This window comes from Macaca mulatta, chromosome 20 (assembly GCF_049350105.2).
Source record: "Macaca mulatta isolate MMU2019108-1 chromosome 20, T2T-MMU8v2.0, whole genome shotgun sequence".
Taxonomy (NCBI): domain Eukaryota; kingdom Metazoa; phylum Chordata; class Mammalia; order Primates; family Cercopithecidae; genus Macaca; species Macaca mulatta.
The window spans coordinates 10,967,410-10,990,537 of NC_133425.1; the positions used below are offsets into that span (position 1 = coordinate 10,967,410).

General features: G+C 41.2%; 1 protein-coding gene across 6 annotated transcripts in view; it reads right to left on the bottom strand.

The window, feature by feature from the left end:
• Window positions 1–23,128, bottom strand: part of GRIN2A (glutamate ionotropic receptor NMDA type subunit 2A) — a 431,556-nt gene that overhangs the window by 11,547 nt on the left and 396,881 nt on the right. For all 6 annotated transcript variants that reach the window (XM_028840946.2, XM_028840945.2, XM_077987200.1 and 3 more), the window contains one exon: window positions 6,599–6,837. In XM_028840946.2, coding sequence (XP_028696779.1) covers window positions 6,599–6,837 — 239 coding nt within the window. The remainder of the gene's footprint in view (window positions 1–6,598; window positions 6,838–23,128) is intronic.

A 23,128-nucleotide genomic window follows, 5' to 3' on the forward strand; every position in this document is an offset into this window, starting at 1 on the left:
AACTTTACCTGAAAAGGTGAGATTTGTACTTCTTGCAGGAGCCCTGGAGAAACAGCGAAATTCAGTCTGAATCCTGATAATGTATCTTAAAGGTTTGAGACAAGTTGCAAAGCATAGGGTTTACCTTACTGCTCTGGTTCAAGATTAGCTGACACCTTTGCAAAAAGTCACACATGGAGTTTGAGAAAAGGTATCAACCGATGCTCATACAACTGTCAGTGCCTCGGGGTCTCCAAAGTGGCATATAAGGACAGATAACTGAGCCTCCCAGTCCGCCGGGTCACCAATCCAAGCTTTTGTTAAAGTTTCCCAGCATCATCTTTGAAGTTCAGGCACCAGAGACTTAACTACTGACACAGTCAGCATGAAAGGATCATCCATTGTTAACTCTTTGCTGGAATTACCCCTACTGTTATGCGAAAGCTAACAACCAAAGAATGTGTCCTGAGTGGCCAATCAGAAAATCTCTTCTCCATGCACACATTGATTCATCTAAAGGCAGGCATGAAATTCATGTGAGACTCATCATACTCTTTTTGTGGGGATAGATATGGAAGCTTGGATAGAAGGAGTTGCAGACTTACCATCATGTGGGGGTGTGAGCCTATCAGTGAAGCCATTGTAGTGAAAAGTAGAGCCCAAGGGATAGAGAAAGACATAGTTTGAACCTCTGGAGCCAGTCTCTTGAACTCTTTTACTTAATCCACTCAATCTATTCCTTGTATGTTTGTGTGTGAGTCTATTCAACGTAGCTAGAACTGGGTTTTAGTTACTAGTCATAGTGAAGAGTTCTGGTGACACAGTGACACCACCTTTAAATCCATCCAGGGAACTGAATGACTTAGGGGCTCCTGGGCAGCCCAAATACAAGCACCTCCATCTATATATCTCCTCGTTTTCTACTCTTTCTTCCTTTTAGAAAACAACTGTTTACGTTCACTTAAAAGTAGCTGTTTAACTGTTATCACGGGAAGAGCCCTTGATTCATACCACAATAACAGGCAAAAGGACGTCTGGAACATTTTGATCTGTGGCCTCCCCTGCTTCTCCCCACTCCTACCCCAGATTTCAGCAGCCATACCTACAGGAAACAGTCAGATCAAGGCTGCAGGATTTGACCTGGTCTTCCCAAGGCTGACAGGGAGCCAAACTACGAAGGGGTTTGTAGGGCAGAATTGGCAGTTGCTGCTGACTTTGGCATAAACTACAGGAAAGTATGTGTGATTAACTGTGGACTCTGATAATGGTGGCTCCATCGGTCCCCCATGGTGGGGACGAGCTCACCCTGCAGGGATGCTCACGGAACTGTGACAGCCTCAACTCATTTGTACTGCTCCATTTTTCTTGTAGTAGACAGTCTTTCCACTCCAGCCTTCAAGGAACCGTAAACACAAAAGCCTACAGTTGCAAGTTTGAGCTGCTCTTTCTCTGATCCTCTCCACCCCAGGCTTCATGGTTGGTGAAGGCCCCCTGAGGCCCAGGGCACTGGCATTACACCCTTTCCTGCCTTCCTGCAAACTTATCTGTGATCTTCTTCTATATATAATGTGTGGTTGGCTGTTTGTCCTGCCACAAAATAACATCTGCCCCTGCCCTCATTGCTTCCAGAGCTGCTGGAGCATCCAGACTGTGGATGTGGAAATCTTACAAATGAGTCATGTATTTCACATAGTACAGAGTTGCTTAACCTTTTATGTTAACCTATGTTTTTCTCACCTAACCTTGTAATATAATAATCTTATACTCTGACCCAGAGAGATTCTCCCACTATGGTTGAAAATTAGTGTGACTCTATTTGTCAGAATCAGCCTAGGTCTGTGCCTTTTATTCCTGTTCGTATCATGAAAATAGAAGTTTTTAAGATTTTTTCCCCCTAAATTTGTACTTTGATTCCAACACACTCCCTTCTGCCACCTGAAGATTCTAAGAACTGCCCTCCACCCCTCCACCCTCAGAGCAACATGCTCCTGACTGCCAAGATGTGCTGGCTGTCTTTCTATTTGGAGGAGGCTCACAGAAGTGATCAGGGAGATGAGTTATGTTGCAGGAGATGGGAGGATGGCTGTTGATGGCTCTCTCTCATCCCTGGTTTTCCTAGGACACATGCAACATGGCTAAGGCTGTTCCCAGGTGTTGATATGCCTGGTGAGGCCATGGAAAAAGTCAAAGGGGTGGACCCAGTCTCTACCCCAGATTGGTTGTTTGTTTAGAGATGGGGTCTCACCCTGCTTCCCAGGCTGGAGTACAGTGGGGCAATCATGGCTCACTGCAATATCAAGCGCCTGGGCTCAAGCAATCCTCCTGCCTCAACGCCCTGAGCAGCCAGGGCTATAGGCACAAACCATCACGCCTGGCTAATTTTTTATTTTTTGTAGAGATGGGGTCTTGCTATATTGCCCACGCTGGTGTACCCCAGGTTTTGGCAACAGCATTCTCCAACTGATTTGATCCATCTTCTGGAAGGGCTGTTGAGGAGAGGGAATGCAGATTACAGAATAACACGAAGAGCCAGAGGCCTGGAATCCACTAGATGTGAGTCCTGGCTCCATTATGGATTAGCTCTGTGACCTTGCATAAGCCACGTCTATTTGAGCTTCAGTTTCTGCATCTAAAAAATGGGAATTATGCCCTCCTAAGGTGGGCACCAGGGCAAGGTAAAATAATGCAAACAAAGCCCCTAACACCATAGGTGGTCAGTACATGTGAGCTGGACAAGCTGCCCAGTCATCTCTGACCTTCCCTTCTTTACCATCACCTTGTCCGTTTCCCAGGAGCTTAAGCATGCGGTACCCATATGGTTGAAGCTGCAGGAAATGCATGCCACTCTCTACTGCTTAAGATTTGTTCTCGGTAGCCACTCTGACTTTCTGCTTAGACAGGCAGACAAAACCCTACCTTGGGAACCAAGTAAATCCCTGGGCTAGAGTTTCTTTCTTAGTTGCAACAACTCTGTCTTTAGTTTCTCTTCTCTATTATTTATAGATCCCAGATACATTTTATGGGTTGTGGAAATAAGATGCCCTCTTGGTCTCGCAGTGGGCTCAGAGTCAGGTAAAACCAGTGTTGATGACTCAAGGTGTTGTTCCAGGAAATGTCTGTGCTTTCCTGAAGGGCGCCTGACCTCTCAGAATATTATCCATGGGGCAATGTCCTCCTCAGTCCCTTTGAGCCTGAACCCCATCCCTAAAGCATCTGATTTCCGTTGGTCCCAATTGTGGGTTAGCATGAGGCTTTGTCCATTCTGCTCCAAGCTTCCCTCATCAGGTCTTCCTGGAAAGGCTGCCCATTTTCATTCCCCTCGTTTTTGGCTTTGCTGTGTCTCTCATGCCTCATGGAGGCAGCTCTTTTTGCTGATGACAATGAATTATTTTATTCTACATGGGAGGGAAAGCATTTTGGAGAGAAAACAAAAGTTAAGAGCATCCCACAGGCAGGAGGATGCATTTTTGGACGTTGTAAAAGCCAAGGGCCACCGCCCTGGGAGAAGCTTGGTTCCAATGTTAAACAAATGCCTTTTTGGAGTGCTGGACTTCTCCCTCTGCAGTGCCAGGCATGCACGTATCTCTAGTGTGTACTTGCATTGCACTGTGCAGAGGCTTCCCTGGGGATGTTGAGCCTGTAAGGAGAGCTATGTAAGTCTGCTGCATGGTAATAGCTCTACATCTATTGATGTTCAACTTGCTGCAAGGAGAATAACTGGTAATAGAGAGATCCAGTTTCTGTGCAGAACCAAACCTGCCTTGGGGAGGGAGTAAATTTCAGAGCATCCAGGATCAGTGTCTTTAAGAAGAAAAAAAACACTTAAATTCTGGAGTAGACTAAAGCCTGCAACCCAACCCTGCACAAACAGGCTAGTTCCCTCTTTCACATCTTTTTCTAGTGTGATAGATGAAGTGAGATGTTTCCTGTTGCTTTAAGGAAACATAAGGTAAAACCATAAAGGTAACCTTTGGGGACTCAATTTCAGGATGGGTCTGGTCATGTCAACCTCAGAGGGCATCGTGAGGATTAGAAGTAACAAGTCCTCATCCACACATGAGGCATAATTCATTCTGTAGTTGTGATCTCGCACTTGTGGAAAGTAGCTTCTTTGCCTGGGAATTCCCCACTGTGGATTTTGTTAAAGAAATTGATTGTGTGTACATAATGAATTCACTTTTGTTTCCATGTGTGTTCTCCGTGCTGTGTAGGCCAACATGTAAGATGATATATGTGTGAATGTCCACAGAAGACAAGCTTCAGTGGTGGCAGTAGCCCTTGACTGAAAGGAAGGTCATTTTTCTTTTTTCTTTTTTTTTTTTTTAAAGAAACTCAGAGCTTTGCTGTGCACCACATCAGGAGCTGAGCCTATTTTGAGTACCCCTAATTAATGAGAGAGGCAGGAAAGAATCACTCAGGACGACATCTCCTATTTAGACACAGCAGGCTGCACTTACTTGTAAAGACAAATATTATCTGGGGAGAAGGAGGGTCCCCATAAGTAGGGCTCCCTGAAACCACTGAAGCAATAATGGCGTCTGAGAGTTCCCAAGGGAGCACAGAAGTTCCCATAAAAGCACATTGCTCTTGGCCAGGTGCAGTGGCTCATACTTGTAATCCCAGCACTTTGGGTGGCCAAGGTGGGCAGATCACAAGGTCAGGAGTTCAAGACCAGCCTGGCCAATATGGCGAAACCCCATCTCTACTAAAAATACAAACATCAGCCAGGTGTGGCCGGTGCCTGTAATCCCAGCGACTCGGGAGGCTGAGGCAGGAGAACTGCTTGAACCCAGGAGATGGAGGCTGCAGTGAGCCGAGATTGTGCCACCACACTCTAGCCTGGGCAACAGAGGGAGGCTCCATTTAAAAAATTAATACATTAATTAAATAAAATAATAAATAAAAGCACATTGCTCCCCATAAAATTAGGGGTTCTTCTCCCCTAGAGATGGAGTGGCCAAAGTGCAAATTCCAGCTGATTGAGGAACTCCACCAACAATGCCTGCCCTCTGCCGCCCAGTTTGCCTTCCATTCCATCCTTTGGAAAGCAAGATATGGGTTTACTTCATTTCTTAAAATGTTGATAAATCAACTTGGCTTCCTTAGCGGTGTTTTAGATAGAGGAAATGCTCTTCCAAAAACAAGCAAGATTTAGAAGTAAACGCAACAGTGTGCATTTGTTTGGTGATAATCCCAGAATCATTTGGATATGAAATGCCTTTGGTAATTGGCTGGGAGAATTAGCTTAAAGTTGGCATAATACCTAGCTTTATGCACGTACGTTGTTATTTTTAAGCAATCTATGTGTTTAGATGCCATCAAGCTAATTAGGAAATATGTATTTGCACAGAACCCGAGTTTGGAGTGTAACTGGAGAAAATAAATCTTCCTCGCTAAACTAATGTGTACATTCCGAATCTCCACAGTTCTTGAAACTAGCAAATGCTAAGAATATACAAATTTGTTTTAAAGCAATTATTTGGCTTTCTCAGTAAACAATAGCATATAAAATTAGATGTTTTTTATTTATTTATTTTTATTATACTTTAAGTTCTAGGGCACATGTGCACAACGTGTAGGTTTGTTACATATGTATACATGTGCTGTGTTGGTTTGCTGCAATTAGATGTTTTTAAAAAAAGTTTTCACCATTTTTCAAATCCTAATCAATGAAGTTCTTCCAAGGCAAAACCAAAATAAAACAAAACAAAAAACAAGGTGGGCAAATAAGAGAGATGAGTGGATGAACAGATGGATGCGTAGATGGCTGAAATTAATGAATGGATATATAGATAAGAAGGCAGATAGATATGTATTCTGTGCTGTTGTTTATGTTGAGTTGAAGGTATACTTTGTTTTCTGCTTGATATGTGTGCATTTTCTTCTGTTACATCTGTGTTTCATTTCATGTGCTGTTGCATTCCACATGCTCTTTGTGTTTTGTTAGATGTGGATACATAATGCATAGCATTGCAAGTAGATTTTGTTTTGTTGTGCATGTTCTGTTACAATGCATACACAAATTGTAGCATCTTGCATAGCAGCATTAGTAGTGTTATGCAACATACCTGAGCACTAGTGATGGAAGCCACAGGCTGGCTGTGTCTGGCCCAGTGTTTTTAAATTTTTTAAAAATGGAATTAGTTACTAATATTAAAAATGGAAAAGTTTCTAGCAAAATCAGATGACATTTTCTCTTTTTAAAAAACTAGAAGACCTGATAATATTGATCCTACTTTCCCATAAGACAATACTCAGCAGGAGTTGAGGATGGCTGCCCGCTACTGGTAAGGCAAACATTATGCGATTGGCCACAGTCCTCAGTATTCCCTATCGTTCTCTCACTTTGATACTGAGGTTTAGCTGCCGTCTCACGTCATTTGTGCTATTTTTTCTCATGTCCCGCCTGCTGCACCCACTCCCATTTCCTTTCTGCCTTCCATAGTCATCTAGGTTTGCACCTCCCGGCTTATGAATGCACAAAATCTGGATGCTCTTTTGACAAGCCCAAAAAGGGCTGGCAAGGGAAGAAAGTGCAGACCCCACTGAGACGTCAAGAACCCACGCGTTTTTCTAAACCTGCTTGTGGTGCAAGGAAGTAGCCCCCCGGGGTACTGACCCTGCTGATGGAGAAGAGCAACCCAGGCCGGTCGGAGCACACGCCCGTGAAACAGAAGCGCAGCTTCCAGTAGAAGAGGTGCTCCCAGATGAAGGTGATGAGGCTAAGGGCCATGGCCGCGGCCAGCATGTAGAACACGCCCGCCATGTTGTCAATGTCCAGCTGGCTGCTCATCACCTCGTTCTTCTCATTGTGGCAGATCCCCGTGAGCCACAGGGTCTCCAGCTCCTCCATCTCACCTAGACAGGATACAACATTCATAGGCAGTGAGGACCAGAACATGCATTTTGGGGCAGATGCTTCTGGGTTTGGAACAGACGATGTGCAACTCACAGCTATGTAACCATAAGGCAAGTTTCTGAGTTTGCTGATTCTCCATTTGGTCACTTTTTGAGTGAAGATAATAGTGATTACGAAGCCTACCTAATATTGTTGCAGTGATGAAATTTATATATAAAAATAGAGAACATATATATATATATAGCAGACAAAGTACAGCAAGGTTATTCTCTATTAATATATATTTATATATTATATACATACAAAATATATATAACTAGCACAGTTCCTGGTTTTGGTTTCGGTTTTTGGAGTTTTGTCTTTTTTTTTTTTTTGGTCATTATTATGTTTTTCTGACCTTGCTTTTCCCTACCCCTGCCCCCAACACCCACCCAAGCTTTGAACAAGACATAGGAATAAAAGCGCAGAATGTGCAATAGAAAGACTTCATTGCAATTCTGACTTCATCATCTGCTAGCTGTATGGCCTCGGAGCTACAGTTATCCTGTCTGTGAAATAGGCATAATAATAGAACATACTTCCTCTATAGAGTTGCCATGAGGATCAAATGACATGAGAATGTGTAAAATCCCTAAAGGACCCAGATCATAGTAAGTTTCATAAGTAGTATGTTTGCTACTATTTATTGTTGTGAAGAAAATGCCTAACACAGTGCCTGGCCTACGGCAATCCTCAAATATATTTCTTTTTTTTCTGTTTAGAACATTCAGGATTACTTAGAAAAGTCACACATGAGCAGTATACTTAGAGCACAAAACTTTAATTGAAAAGAGACATCCAGCTGGCTCTGAATGGACCCTTGCAAACTAAAGTATCCCCACCCCCCTACTTCAGTAGGCAATTAAATAACCAGGTGGTTTTTTCCAATGGGGGAAGAAAACAGTAGGCATGCTTAGAATTATTCTCTCTCTTCTATGTGCATTTTATCCAGTTGCCATTTAGGAGAAAATCCTCTGATCTAAACATCTAGCAATTATATACTAACTGTCTAGCAATTCACTAAACTATGGTACTTAGACTATGATTCAGCCTTTAAAAATGATCTTTCAAGGACAGTAAAAATCAAGGAAGATGCATATGTTAAATGAAAAGTATGACTATATTTTATATGTATATGTATATACATGATGTCTAAGATGAAATGGGGACATGCTGAGAAAAATTAAGGAAATACTCTGAATGTTTATATCAATTCTTTTTGAAGAAGTCAATCATAATGATTGATTTAATACTGGTCTTTAAGTTATGTGAAATTAGCATGTATTGTTTTTGGTTTGTTCTCAATCCTGAATGATATGGCTGAATATAAAAATCAAAGTTGACAATTATTTTTCCTTGACCTTTTGAGGATGTTAAATTTTCTTCTGATCTGGATGGCAGTTGTTGAAAAGTTGGCTAATCATCTTATTATCGTTACTTTCTATGTAATCTATATTTTCTCTCCAGTTGCTTTTGAGAATTTCACTTTGTCTTTGGTGTGAAGTCTAGGTGTGGTTTGTTTTATTGGTTCAGCTGTGGACTTAGTATGATTTTTCAATTTGAATACTTACAACTTTAGTTCTGGCAAAAATTCACCTACTGTGGCTTTGAACATTACTTCTCCCCATCATATCTTTTATTAAAAAGTTAATAGATTTTATTTTTTAGAGTGGTTTTATAGTTACAGAAAAACTGAACAGAAAGTACAGAGAGTTCCCATATACTACCTCTCCCCGCTCCCTTCAGTTTTCCCTATTAATATCTTGCATTAGTGTGGTACAGTTTTTACAATTCATTTGGGTAAATACCTAGGAGCATTATTGCTAGAATATGCAGTAAGTCTGTTTTTCAGCTTTGTAGGAAACTGTCAACCTTTCTTCCAAAGTGGCTGTACTATTTTGCACTCCCATCAACAATGAAGAGAGCTCCTGTTGCTCCAAGTCCTCACCACCCTTATCGTTGTCAGTGTTCGTGTTAGCATTTGGGGTTTTAGCCACTCTCATAGGGATGTAGTGCTCGCTCATTTTTTCAATTCGCAATTCCCTAATGGCATCTAATAGTACCATCTTTTTTTTTTTTCCTGAAAACTTTAAAATACCGTAGACCTTTTCATTCTCTCTTCTAGGTTATTTACCTTGTTTTAATATTTGCATTCTTTTTTTCTCTCTGTGCTGCATTTGGGTGATTTCCAATAGATAAATTTTCACATTAATTTATTCCTTTCTTAGTAATATTTAGCTTTATGTTTTAATTTTATTTTAATTGTGATACTGATTTGGTTTTTTTACAGTTCTGCCTGTTCTTTTTGTCATAATATCCCACCCTTTTATGATTTTCAAAACTTTTATATATTTAATAGTTTTAAACCTCTAGTCTTTCAGATGACTCCCCCCAACCCCCACCTTAGTTCTTGGGATTCTCATCCCTCTGTTTGCTGCGTGTTCTGACTCTCATGGTGGGTTACTTCCTTGTGACATCTGTAACTTTTGACCATGAGCTAATCTTCTGCCAAATTATTTCCCCTCTAAGCCCCATGGGACTCCCAAGAACACTAGGCTATAGAAACATCCCTACAGAGAGTTTCTGGGTTTGCTTCTGCCACGGTTCCATGGTTCCAGGAATTTTCAATGGATGAGTTTTTGTATGGAAAAATTTTTACTTTGATTACTACACCATTTAAGTAGCATGCATTTGAACTCACATGCTCATTTGGGCTTTACTTTCTTACTGAGAGCTTCAAACAGATGGTAAACCTCCTTGCATTTTCTTCACTTTGATGGACAGAGATTTTCCTAGTTTTCTTTTTACAGACTAAGTGACTCATGAAAGGTCTCGAATGTATTAACCAGAAAAAAGCATACATGCTAATAAGGTTTTTTACAAAATAGGAAATCCATCCCCTTTTGAGTTTCTCACACACAAAAATGGGTGCTGATCAATCAGTCATGTAGGTAAAGGGATGAGAAGAGGGTATCTTGATTCAATTCCTTTTCTTCCAACAGCCTCCCATACTTCCACACAATCACAAAGGTCATGGGAGACTTTGAGATAATATCTCACTGTCCACCAACACTGTCTCAAACTCATCCAGATTTCTCTGCCCACCATGTACCTCAGACCTGCACGACTGCTTCCTCTTCTCACAAAAACACCAATGCCATTCCTTTCAAAATACAATGTGCTATTGACTTCCCTCTCCCTTTGGAGGTGTTTTGTTTTGTTTTGTTGCAATGGGGTCTCACTCTAGTCACCCAGGCTGGAGTGCAGTGGTGCGATCATAACTCCTTACAGCAGCAACTTCCTGGGCTCAGGTGATCCTCCCACCTTAGCCTCCGAAGTAGTTGGGACGACAGGCACACGCCACCATGCTGTGCTAAGTTTTTGTATTTTTAGTAGAGATGAGGTTTCACTATCTTGCCCAGGCTGATCTCAAACTCCTGGGCTCAAGCAATCCACCTGGCTCAGCCTCCCAAAGTGCTAGGATTACAAGCGTGAGCCACTGTGCTCAGACCCTTTGGAGTCTGTGAGGACACAAAAATGGGTCTTCTCGCTATGACTCATCAGATTCCCAGAACATCTTCCTTTCGGTGTTACCCCAAAGAAAGCCAGGTTTGTAAGCCTGTAAGGAGGGCAGTCTGATACAAGAAACATCATCTTGATTCCTTTCAGGATGTAAATAAAAAGATTTCCTTCTGCCCTTTGCCCAAACAATACCTCTTTTTACAGGAAGTCAACCTGGTAAAGCAGACTCCAATTTCAAAAAAAAAGAGCAAATGCACATTTCTCATTACCAATTACAGCCTGTTCCAATCATTTTCAAATCAATCATTTCCTGCCTCGTGGCCCTCTTTGACTAGTGTACTGAACTATAGTTCAAATACTTTCTTATTTCATTTTTAATTTACTCAAGTATATTGTAATCTCCTGGAGGGAGATCAGGGACCATGTTTTATGGTTTTGATATTTTTCGTGGCCTGCAGCACGTAGTGAGCATTGAATCCATATTTTCTGTTTCTGTTTCTTTTCTTATATCCCCAGGCTTAAATTGGGCAGCATTGCAGAAGTGTTCAAATCTGTTTAGTGAGTTACTCTGCCATATAAATAGACGGAATACAAAGCAAAGGGGAACCCGCAGCGGGCTTGAGAGTAAAAGGCTGGGAAATGTGCATCCTTTAGGTAGGGTGAAGCATCAAATGTCATTTTTCCAAGGAGTGGCTCTATGATATTCATTCTGCTGTCAGTTTCTCCTATTAAAAAGGCCGTGATCTTTGTCAGTGTGATCTTGTGAACTAGAGCTGGTAAATGGGACAATTAAATCTCTTTCCTGAGGCAGACGCATTCTTGCTGGGAAGACACAAGCTAAATGCTCTCTTGGGAACAGATGGAGCCTGGGAAGTTTTGGGGTTGCAGTCAAACCACACTGCCTTTGTCTCCCCACTGGAGAGGACTGGTCCCCATGTAATGCTCAAAGCCCTCTCCTTTTGTGTTTCCACCTCCTCCAATGACAGTAAGCTCATGTACATTTGCAGAACTTCTTTGTGCCCGTGGGAACTTGCACCTGTTCTTCCTATATCTGTTTTCAGGGGAGATGTTTCCAGCCGCAAGTATCTCTGCCAACCACTTAGTTCTGCACCATCCTGAGGAAAGCTGTAAGTTCAGTAGAAGGAGCAAGGTGTCAAGGTCACTCTTTTCCTAATGCTTGCAACATTAAAAGACAGAGTAATAGAGTTTCAGGTGTCAACCGTCAGAGAGATGCAGAATCTAAAAGGGAACAGGCAAGGATAATTGAGGCAGTGTTGTGTGTGTCTCCAGCTTGCTTCCATTGGCTGCTTGGGTGAGTCTGTAAGAAGGCTGGTTAGACAAAAGGTACAGACAGGATGCAGACAGTGCAGGAGTTTATCCCATTACCCATCCACCCACCGGCAAGGAGGAAGCCAGAGGTTTTATATTTGCAAAAAGGAACGAAAGAAAATTCAACTAGATACTGTTCAGCAAATTACAAGAAAGAATGTTTCAGGTAGAAAACACTAGAATGAGGTATAAAAGAAAGCACCTTTCCCTGAAGATTTTGGGAAGCACGTCCAATCATCTGGTAAGGTCTAGATAGTAACATGGAGGTATACTACAGTCAATATCTGAGTCAGACGGCCTGCATTAGACTCTTGCCTTCCACATGTACTGGCTTTTTGATCATGGTCCAGCCACTCTACTTAATCTATCCAACTACTCTTCCATTCATGTATCTATTTTTCTATTTAACAAAATTATATAAAATAGACTGTCCTTCAGGTACTATACTAGAGTTTTAAAAAATTAACTCATGTAACCTTAATGTGGCTGGTCTATTTTACAGACGAGGGCACGCAGGTGCACAGAGGTTAGAATTTACTCAGTCACTCTAAGCTTCAGTTTTAATATCTAGAAAATGGGAGTACAACAGTATTTATCTTATAGGAGTTTTGTTAGAATTAAATGATGTTGCATACACACAGTGCCTGGCATACACTAATTACAAAATAAGTATTTCTGGAGATATTATTATTGCCTGAAATCAGGGAAGCTGGCGGGTGGGATGGACCATATAATGCTCTCTGTGCCCTTCTAACTCACTCTATCTATGATTCCAAGAATGCAAGTCCAGGGAGACGGTTCAGCTCCCCATGGAGACTCTGTTACATCCAAAATGAGAGAAATCATTTCTCTATTTGCCCTGACTCATTCTCAGCACTTCCAGAGGAACTGCAGTTTTCGGGAACAGACTTTATAGCAAGCAATGTGACTAGCCTTCAAACTTCCCAAGTACCTCTCCCCTGAGGTCAGTTGTGAAAAATCCATTTTGAACCTGTACCCGTTAGGCTTTGTCCAAAATTTGCTGAAACGTATCTTCTAAAATCAGCTTCCACAGGCACGTGTCTACATATTTTTTTTTCTTGGTTTATTGCCAAAGCACCTGACCCAAGGCAGTGATGGTATGAAAAGAGAGAGTATGGGGTTCTGAGAAGCTGAGTTCGATGTTCTATTTCGTGTCTGGTCAAGGAAGCTGTTGCTTTTTGGTTTTCTGAGGACTTCATTTGTTTTTTCTTTACTCATTCATTCATTCATTGAAAAGAGAATATTTCTAAAGCACTTAACATGTGGCAAGCATCTTTGTATTTTCATATAGAGATGAATTACAGATAGTCTTTGGCCTCTAAGAGCTCATTTCTGTGAGAGAGAGTCATGAAAAGCAGTAGTTATGGCAAAATGAGGTGATTGGATTTGCACAGGGCTGGAGGCAGGAAGAAACAGGGAGTGTTGAGATCAGAGAGCAGTTCAGGATTTCTGGGAAAGAAGACGGGATCAAAGGAGGAGCCTGAGGATTAGAAGCCAGAATGCTAAGAACTCAATTTTCATGCTAAGAAGTCTGGGGTACCCAGGGAACAGTAAGGCCGTCAGATGTACACCTGTAGTGAACACCCAACTATTTTCTTAGTGGACCCAAGATTCTTCAGTTGTTGCTCATGTTTCTCCAGTCATGGTCCCCGATTGGAAATCCAGTGTCTCCTCACATACAATAGAAGGTAAGCTGTGATGAGTGTGCAATGTCTCATTCAAATTGCAAATGTGTACAATGGTGCTACCATGTGGAGGAAGGTCACCAGTCAACTCTATCTGGGTGACACAGTCACTATTAGAGTCCTGTCCTGATTTCAGAGTCAGATAGAAGATGCAGCTTAAGCTCTCCTGTTCCGAGGTTATGTAGTGCCTGGGAGAAACCCACTTGCAAGAAACTGCTCGCAAGGATTCATTGTAAACTGTCACCAATATCATCATCACCCATTACAGTCTACTCTGGATATACCAGCTGCATGGTATTGTGCTGAAAACTTGGCAATAGCTATCTTTGGCATATAGTTCAGAGGTCTCCACCTTCAAGGAAGTCTTCCCCGAATGAACAGGAATGTAAATACGAGGCCATGGTTTCCTCTACCATAACATCCTGGATTTTTTTTTTGTATAGAATTTGTCACACTGCAATGTAATTGTCACTGGGAGGTGGGTTTATTCAGGGCAGGAATCTTGTCTTATTCTCCTTGTACCCCCAGTCTGTGGTACAGGTCTTGGCACATGTGGTTCATAACATTGCACCAACTGTGGATAATACAAGGCTCCTGCCTCCTTGATTAGTTTGTGATCCACAGATCTGAGGATCAATCAGAGCCCAAGAAAGGAAGAAATTTGAGAAGCCCCAGGCAAAGGGGTGAGGCATAGATTCTGAAACCCAGAAATCAAGGCTGGCTCTTGGGCGAGTATGTTCCAATCAAAGATCCTAGCAATAGAGCCTGGTGGTTTCCCACAGGGAACAGACTTCCATCTATAGCTGAAAGACGTCAGAAGGTTGTTGCTGCTGATCTCATTAGGGTTTGCTGTGAACACCGAGAGGCTAACTGACCCCATTTCCATCCTGTTTCATGTGTTGCCCAGAGGTTGGGTACTTTGGGCTTCTCAGAAGCCCGATTGGAATTGGAAATGGCAAAGGAACAACTTTTTTATGGGAAATCTAGGGCACAGATTCATTGGCAGGCTCGTGTTCTCAATGGCAACAGACTCGGTCATTGTGAGTTCTGAACGGTGGTCCTGCAATTGGGGATGGCATGGGGAGATACAGAATTAGGGCCAAATCCTCTCCTTACCCAGTTGTCCTGTAGATGAAAGGAAGTTGCATATCAGATTTGGGGATGTGGTCTGTGGTCTTGGAGCCGAGTAAGATCAGTTAGACCATCTGAGCTTCGACCCTGAGGGCCTAGCTTCATTAATTCCACCGTCTTGACTCAAAGCCATGTGAGGCAAGTCCACCCTCCCAGATGCAACAATGAGCAACTCATTCCTTTCTCTCTTCCCTGTGGTGACCCAACACCCATGTTTTTTTAAAGACAAATTTAAAAACTCTCAAAAGGACAAAACAAAGACCCAATAAATCTGACAAACAAGACAAAAAAAATGAGCTAGAGAAAAATAAGACCCAAGTAACCTTGGGTTCAGAAATAATATTCTGGAGCCTGTGACCTCTGTTCTCATGATCTCAGAGGGTCACTCTTTGCTGAAGAGAAAAAATACTTTTGATGGTGGTGGTGATAGGAAATAGTACAAGATTCTGGACACAAATAGATTGAATTTGGGAGATAAATATTCCTTATTTAAATGTCAGAATATTCCATTTCTGTATAATGCTGAGAAGTCACAAAACCAAAATAAAAATAGGGCTAGGCTTAAATGTATCCAGTTAGAGGCAGGGACAGGCTGTCTTTGGCATAAATGTTTCACCGCCACCTTCCAACTGAGGCTTCTGCTCCATGGATGAAACTTGAGTATTGTCAAGTTCATTGCTACTTGTCACATTGCAGGATTTCACAGGCCACGTGATTAGCTGCACAAGTTGGATGGAGTTGGGGGATTTTATGCACACAGGTTCCCAACCATAAAATCCCCCAACTCCGGCTGGGTGCAATGGCTCATGCCTGTAATCCCAGCACTTTGGGAGGCCGAGGCAGGCGGATCACCTGAGGTCAGGAGTTCAAGACCAGCCTGGCCAACATGGTGAAACCCTGCCTTTACTAAAAATACAAAAAATTAGCTGAGTGTGGTGGTGGGTGCCTGTAATTCCAGCTACTCAGGAGGCTGAGGCAGGAGAATTGCTTGAACCTGGGAGGTGGAGGTTGTGGTGAGCCGAGATTGTGCCATTGCACTCCAGCCTGGACAATAAGAGTGAAACTCTGTCTCAAAAAAACAAAAACAAAAACAAAACAAAACAAAACAAAACCAAAAAAACCCAACTACAACTTGTGCAGCTTCCCAACCAGTGTCTCTTTCAGAAGAAAAATTAAAAAGAGGATTGAACAATAGAGGACTGGACAACTCTATCGAACATCAAATAATACGCATGGTCACAATTTTCCATTACTGGATGAAGTTGGAGAGATATAATTCTTTGAAGTAGGATGGCAGAAACCTTGTAGGAATCCAGGAAATCTTATTATATACCAGGTTCTTCTGGAATCTGCTTAACCAATTTGCCTCACACAAATAAAGATGGTGAAGCTGACATGGCTTAAAAGGCACATGCATTTGTGAGCACAAATGAATTCATAGTGACTTTTTGCCATTGCATATTTTCTCAATCAAGAGTCCTCAAAACCTGATGACTTATGTGAAGGATATGAGGACTTTTTAATATCACAAAGGGGTTCTTGTGTTTTAAACATATATAGATTTAAGAAAAAAAAAGACAGCAATAACTTCAGATCCCGTGCTGTTTTGACAGCTAAACTGGGGTTCCAGTACTACAGCAGCTAACAACCCTGCCCTAATGGTCAATGAGGGGAGGTAAATCTGGGTGTTTACATGTGCCTTTCACAGGATGCTGCTTTTACCTGGTAGACGGTCTCATGCCTAGTTTTCTTATCCATGACCAGGGGATCTCTCCCAGGAGGAACTTGTTTATAACTGCCGATGCCCTTGCAGCTCTTGTCTGACCTATGTTCAGTTTATGTCTGCCTGATCATCACTCTGGCACTGGAAGCCCAACCCTGTAGTCTCCCCAAGGGAAAACCCAGTCTGCAGCAGTTTCTAGTTCTTCAGATGAAAGATGCAAATTCAATACACCACAATATAGAAAATAAGCTCAAAGATGTATTACTTGCACATCCTGGGCAGGGAAGGTGCAATGAATCAAGAGGACAGTTTTCTGCTCCTGCGTCACACAAGGCAAGAATGAAGAGTCAACCCGAGAAAGAGAGAACGTGGCAACTAGTAGTACATGAAAGGAAATAGGGTGCAGGTCACTTTAAGTTTGCAGGCAAATGCCTGAATGATCCGTTTAAAGGAAGTAGTGGGAAAGCATGGAGCTTGGTCTCCCAGCTGGGGGCGATGCCTCTGAGTTCTTATCTCTGGCCAGGGGCTTGAGCCATTTGGGTGTGATGCTTCACTTGTAATACCAAGGCAACCTGTGCTGTGTTGCTCAGTTCTACATGCCAAGAAATAGCTCCTTCCTTTCAGCAAGTAAAATGATCTCACTGCTTTTCAGGTTCTTTTTTATTGAAGTGTTGTCAACAAGTTCTCTAAAGCTGTAAAATCCAGAAGCAAAATGGATCAATTCCATTTGATCACTATTCCCCATTGCTTAGTATACACAAGGAGCTTAATGGGCACTGGAAACTTGGTTGTGGAATGAAAAGAGAAGGAGAGAGTAGAAAGGAAAGAAAAGAAGACAGGGAAGAGAAGGAGGAGAAAGAAGAAGGGGAATGGAGAAGGACAGAAAGTGAGAAATAAAACTTATTACAGAAAGGACCCCATATCAGCTGTCAGAACCATCTGTAACTAAAGCAGAAGGAAGACCCTGTTTTTCTTTCCATAGAGGGTAATAGGGGTGGTGTGCAGGGCTGGGTTATGACTTAGGAGAGCTCTCAGCTCTCCCTTTGATGACATCTTCCCCCTCCCCAGGTATGGAGGTGCTCCTCTCACCTCCTCTCCCTTATCCCAAGTCTAAGGCACCAGATGGGGTGAGATCTGGCCAAGGATGAGCGGAAGAGCACATGGGGGTGGGAGAAAAGCAACATATCAATTCTAACTCAGGAAAGTAGGTGGGGCAGACTTCGCAGTCCTCTGCCCCTATTGTACTGATGCTAAATCGGAGGTCAGGCTACATGAACCAAGATCACAAAATAAGGCAATGTGGATGTTGGGGAAAGAATCTGGATCTCTGAATGATTGGTTATGATCATACAGCAACAGCCAACCACACAGCCACTGATGAAGACACCTAGAGTTCAGTTGCATAAGCCAGCTTTACCTCTCACAGAAGGTAGAAAAGGAGCACTTGGAAATTGGAGAAGTTACATGCGCTGCTGGCGGGAATGTAAATTGGTTTACGTCTTCGGAACAGTGTTCAAAGTATCTACTAAAGCTGAGTAGATGCGCTCTATTACCCTCAGTTTCATTCCTAGGTATATTTCCAAACCAATAAGTTCCTTTGTGCACAAAAAAGGTATAAAAATATCCAAAGCAGACAAAAACTAAAAGTGATATAAATGCACATCAACAGCAAAATGGGTAAATTTGTATGATAAAATACCACCCAGCAATGAAAAAAACAATGAGCTGTGATTACATGTAGTAATATATATTAATGTCATAAAAGACATCAATGAATACATGTTGTATGATTCCACCATTTATTTGAGGGTCAAAAGAAGGCAAAAAACACCCCATGGTCACGGAGGACAGAATGTTGATTACTTGTGGGGGAATACTGGCTGGTAGGGGCCACGAGGAAGCTTTCTAGGATACTGCTCACATTTTATAGCTCAATCTGGGTGGCAGTTGCACAGCTGTATACAAATTAACTGGACATTGGGATTTGTGTAATATAATGAATGTATGTCATAGTTTATAGAAGGTAACAAATAGAAAAAAACAGTGAGTGGCATAGTACAGGTATAATTATTCTTTTACTTTGGGGGTTAAGTGAGGTAATAAGGAAAGTTGAAGAAAACAGACTTTCTAAACCAGAGAGAAAAATAAAAACTTTTTTTTTAAAGTGTGAAACTTGCTTACAAAAAGAGAAAATTTCTTTAAGGATAAGGGGATATGAGTCATGTTTAGTTAAATTCTTCCAATTGTTGGAATTGTTTCAAAAGAACATGTCACTTTTATTGTTTAAGCCAGAGGTCAGTAATTTTTTTTTTTTATGTAAAGGGCCAATTAGTAAATATTTTCAGCACTATAGGCCATACGATCTGTATCACAACTACTCAACTCTGCCTTTGTAGCACAAAAACAGCCATAGACAATACATAATACAGGAATGAGTGTGGTTGTGTTCCAATAAAACTTTATTTATAAAAAACACACAATGGGCCATAGTTTGCAGAATTCTGCTTTAACCAATCAAAACATGAAACTTGAAATAACTTTTTATATTTATATATAAGAGATAGCATGTTGTACCTTCTAAAATAGCAAAAAGAACTGTAATGCCTAATGCTGCTAGATCGTGGTAACATTGGTATGTTGATCCACTATTACTAGTACTTTAGATGGGAACAAAACTTTTTTTTCTTTGAGACAGGGTCTTGTTCTGTCACCCATGCTAGAGTGCAGTGGAAGGAACAATGCTCTATGCAGCCTCAACCTCCCAGGCTCAAGGAATCCTCCCACCTCAGCCTCCAAAGTAGCTGGGACCACAGGTGCATGCCACTATGCCTAGATAATGTTTTTATTTTTTGTAGAGATGGGGTCTCACCATGTTGCCCAGGCTGATCTTGAACTCCTGGGCTCAAGCAATCCCTCTACCTTGGCATCCTAAAGTGCTAGGATTACAGGTATGAGTCACTGCATCCAGAGGAAACAAACCTTTTAGGCATCAATATGATGCTATATATCAAGACTCCTAGAGATCTTTAGAACTATTAACCCTTTAAATTCGACATCTAAGGGTTCGTTGCAAATAGTTCAAAAGAAAAAAGAAATAGGCATGAAGATATTTCTTCCATCATTATCTATACTAGCAAAATACCAAAATATGTAGCATTTGGAAAATAATGTAATGGTTTCTGGTTTAATAAAGATGATACTTTATGCAAAAAATCAAAATAATTTTGAAAGCAGATAATGTAGTTACATAAGAATGCTTAAAATGTAATAATAAGTGAAAAATCATGGAATATAAAAGTGTATCTAACCAATAATTATAATTATTTAAAGAAATGTGTCTGCAAGCAACAGGGATCAGGAGATAATATCTAAATTAAAAATAATTATGTTAAAGTTGCAGGTCGGGGTGATTATATGTACAGTCAGCCCTTTCTGTATTTGTGAATTCAAATGATCATGGATTGAAAATATTTTGGGGAAAAAATGGTGTCTGCGCTAAACGAATACAGACTTTTTTTTTCTTGTCATTGTTTCTTAAACCATATGGTGTAACAACTATTTAGATAGCATTTATATTGCATTAGGTATTATAAGTAAACTAGAGATGATTTAAAGTATAAGAAAAGATGTGCGTGGATTATATTCAAATGCTATACCATTTTATATCAGGAACTTGAGCATCCACAGATTTTGGTGTCTGCAGGAGGTCCTCAAACCAATCCTTCACCATACTGAGGGACCAATGTATATATAATACACTGCCTTTCCAAATGAAAGCGTTTAAAAAATATAGACTGAGAGGGATTTGGGGCCACTCTTTATCCATCCCATAAATCTTGCACGAGCCTATGTGACATCAATGTTTGACTTACCAACAAGCCATTCATTATGTCTTATTTCCACTTTGATGGTTCTCTTGACATTTGACTTTCCCTGGTTTGAGCAATTCACTGCTTGTCAGGCACGGGCCTGGCATGCTGACCTTGTACTAATCCTGGTGTTGGATTGATAACAGACACTAAGATTCTGAATCTCAACAGGCCTGTTAGGGAAATCACTGCAAATTTACGCAGATAAAATCCCCTGGAGTTTTAACACTGAGGAAGAGTCAATGGCTCTCCAGGAAATTTATGGATTTTATCTGTTTCTTAAGTAAGTACTGTTCCATTATTATTCCAAATATGTCTCTAGTTAAAATTAGGAGGGAAATAAACAAGTCTAATTTTTATGGTACCAGCTGGTCACAGGCCAATGGAGAAGCAGTTAAGTCCTTTATTGCTAATCTATGCTTAGAACTGACATTTTTCTTCTTTAAAAACGTTGCATTTCTGAATAAATTGTTTGCCCTAGACAGTCTTTAGGTCATAGGAGAGTAAAAGTGACTTAGTTGTTGGGGCATCAAAATGGTTATTAATGATCACCCCCTTCTGCCATCTATATCAGTATATTATCCTTGTGTATACACGATGTTTACGTGCATGCAAAGGTCATCCATGAACATGGGAGCAATAATGAAATCCATATAAAAAATTAGACTCAATCAATGGTCTTTAGCCGCACTTTCCCCATGGTTTCAAATGAGACCCCGTCTACATGTATAAGGAATCAGGAGAGCCATTGTGTCCAAATCTAGTTCCAGATCCGATTTAATTGATAGAAGTGCTGGCTCAGTCTTTGCCCAAATGTGGGGTTTTCAGTTTTGCCTGCTTTATTTTTAACACTGTTATTATAGTCAATAAATGAAAATGAAATCTTTGGAAGCAATAAAGGCTTTCATGTCTATTTCGATCCTTCCTGAATGAGGAAGCTTAACATTAAAGCTTATCTGACTACGTCTTCCATTCATAGCCTACCCTCATATCTCCTATGTTCTTTATTGTGGTTGGCATGTGGACTGATGCTTAGAAGTGCCAAACCATTTATGCCTCTAGTGTTCACAATCACCAAGGTCTCTGTGTAAACCTAATTAGAAGCCCTGAGAGAAAAAGAATGAATAAAACACAGGGCAAAGTTTCAATATTATAGACCGCAACTGAGTGATTGGATGGCCAGAGATGTTTGTACTCAGCATTTGTCAATCAGAGGATAAAATGTTTCTAAATGGTAAATATTGTATGTAACAAACCTGCACGTTATGCACATGTACCCTACAACTTAAAGTATAATAATAATAAATAAATTTAAAAAAAAAAAGAGTGATTCTTAAACCTTATGGATGGAGCTGAAGACTATTATTCTTAGTAAACTAACAAAGGAACAGAAAACCAAATACCCCATGTTCCCACTTTCAAGTGGAAACTAAAGGATGAGAACACATGGATATATAGAAGGGAGCAACACACACTGGGGCCTAATGGAGGTTGGAGGATAGGAGGAGGGAGAGGATCAGGAAAAACAAATAATGGGTACTAGGCTTAATACCTGGGTGATGAAATAATCTGTACAACAAACCCCCATGACACAAGTTTACCTATATAGCAAACCTGCACATGTACCCATGAACTTCCAGTTTTTTAAAAAGGATTATATGGCTGGGCACGGTGGCTCACACCTGTAATCCCAGCACTTTGGGAGGCGGAGGCAGACAGATCACCTGAGGTCAGGAGTTCAAGACCAGCCTGGCCAACATGGCAAAACCCTTTCTCTACTAAAAATACAAAAATTAGCTGGGCGTGGTGGTGGGTGCCTGTAATTCCAGCTACTCAGGAGGCTGAGGCAGGAGAATCGCTTGAACCCAGGAAGCAGAGGTTGCAGTAAGCTGAGATCACACCACTGCATTCCAGCCTGGGCAACAAAAGCAAAACTCTATCTCAAAAAAAAAAATATATATATATATATATATATGTGTGTGTGTGTGTGTACGTGTGTGCAAAGGGAGCAAATGCCTGCTTTAAGAATTTTCACTTAAAAGTTACAAAATATTATAAAATTATGTACATGGAGATTCAAATTAGAACACTAGATAAAAAGTATAAGTTTCAATTAAAAAAAAAAAAACCTTAATGTACATTAGAATCATCCAGAAAGGATGTAGAAATACCCCACAGGAGGTGAAAGTTAGGTGTATTTTCGTTTGGCTTGCCAAGTGATTCTATTGGATGCAAAAATGTCAAAAGCATCTCCACATGCAAGGGCAATAGAGCAGGAGTGTTTAATCATTTTTATATCCCACCACCTGGAGTTTAAAATCTGCTCAGTTGTTCTTTGTTGAATCAACGACTAGAGGGGAGAATGAATGAATGAACAAATGGGTGAATAAATGGGAAAGGGGTTGTCAATGGCACCCAGTTCTTCCTAACTTGATTAGAAAGTTAGTAATTTACAGACTAGCCCAGCTCATGCCCAACTGTGATTTCTGCCTTTGAAGTCTCAATTTGATTAAAACACGTTTAGCAAGGAACAATAACTTTCTGAAATTCTGGAGATTATGCAGCTCCAAGAAGCTCTGTGGGGAACAAGCAATTCCAGCAACCAAGACAGGTCTTTGTGAACCTGGAGAGGCTGCTTTGCAAGCCTGTATCGAGGCCAAACATCTGACTTCTCTTAATTACATTCTGTCCTTGTTTCATTCCTTCTCATCTCTTGCTTCTGGGTCCTTAGTTTTCCCCAAACTGGCAGGGTTGAATGATCTCAAAAATTAGGCTGGGCCTGCTCCCATGGTGCTGGGGCCTGAGGCATGGACGAGTCTCCTTCACCATGGAACAACGGAAAAAAAGTGTAGGTCACTTTCTCTCCCACCCTAAACTTCTGTTGCTAAGCGATTTTGCCCAGTACCATCTGCAGGGGAATGATGCTGTTTCATTAGTAAAAGAGGAAGGAGCACTGACTCTGGGGTGTGAC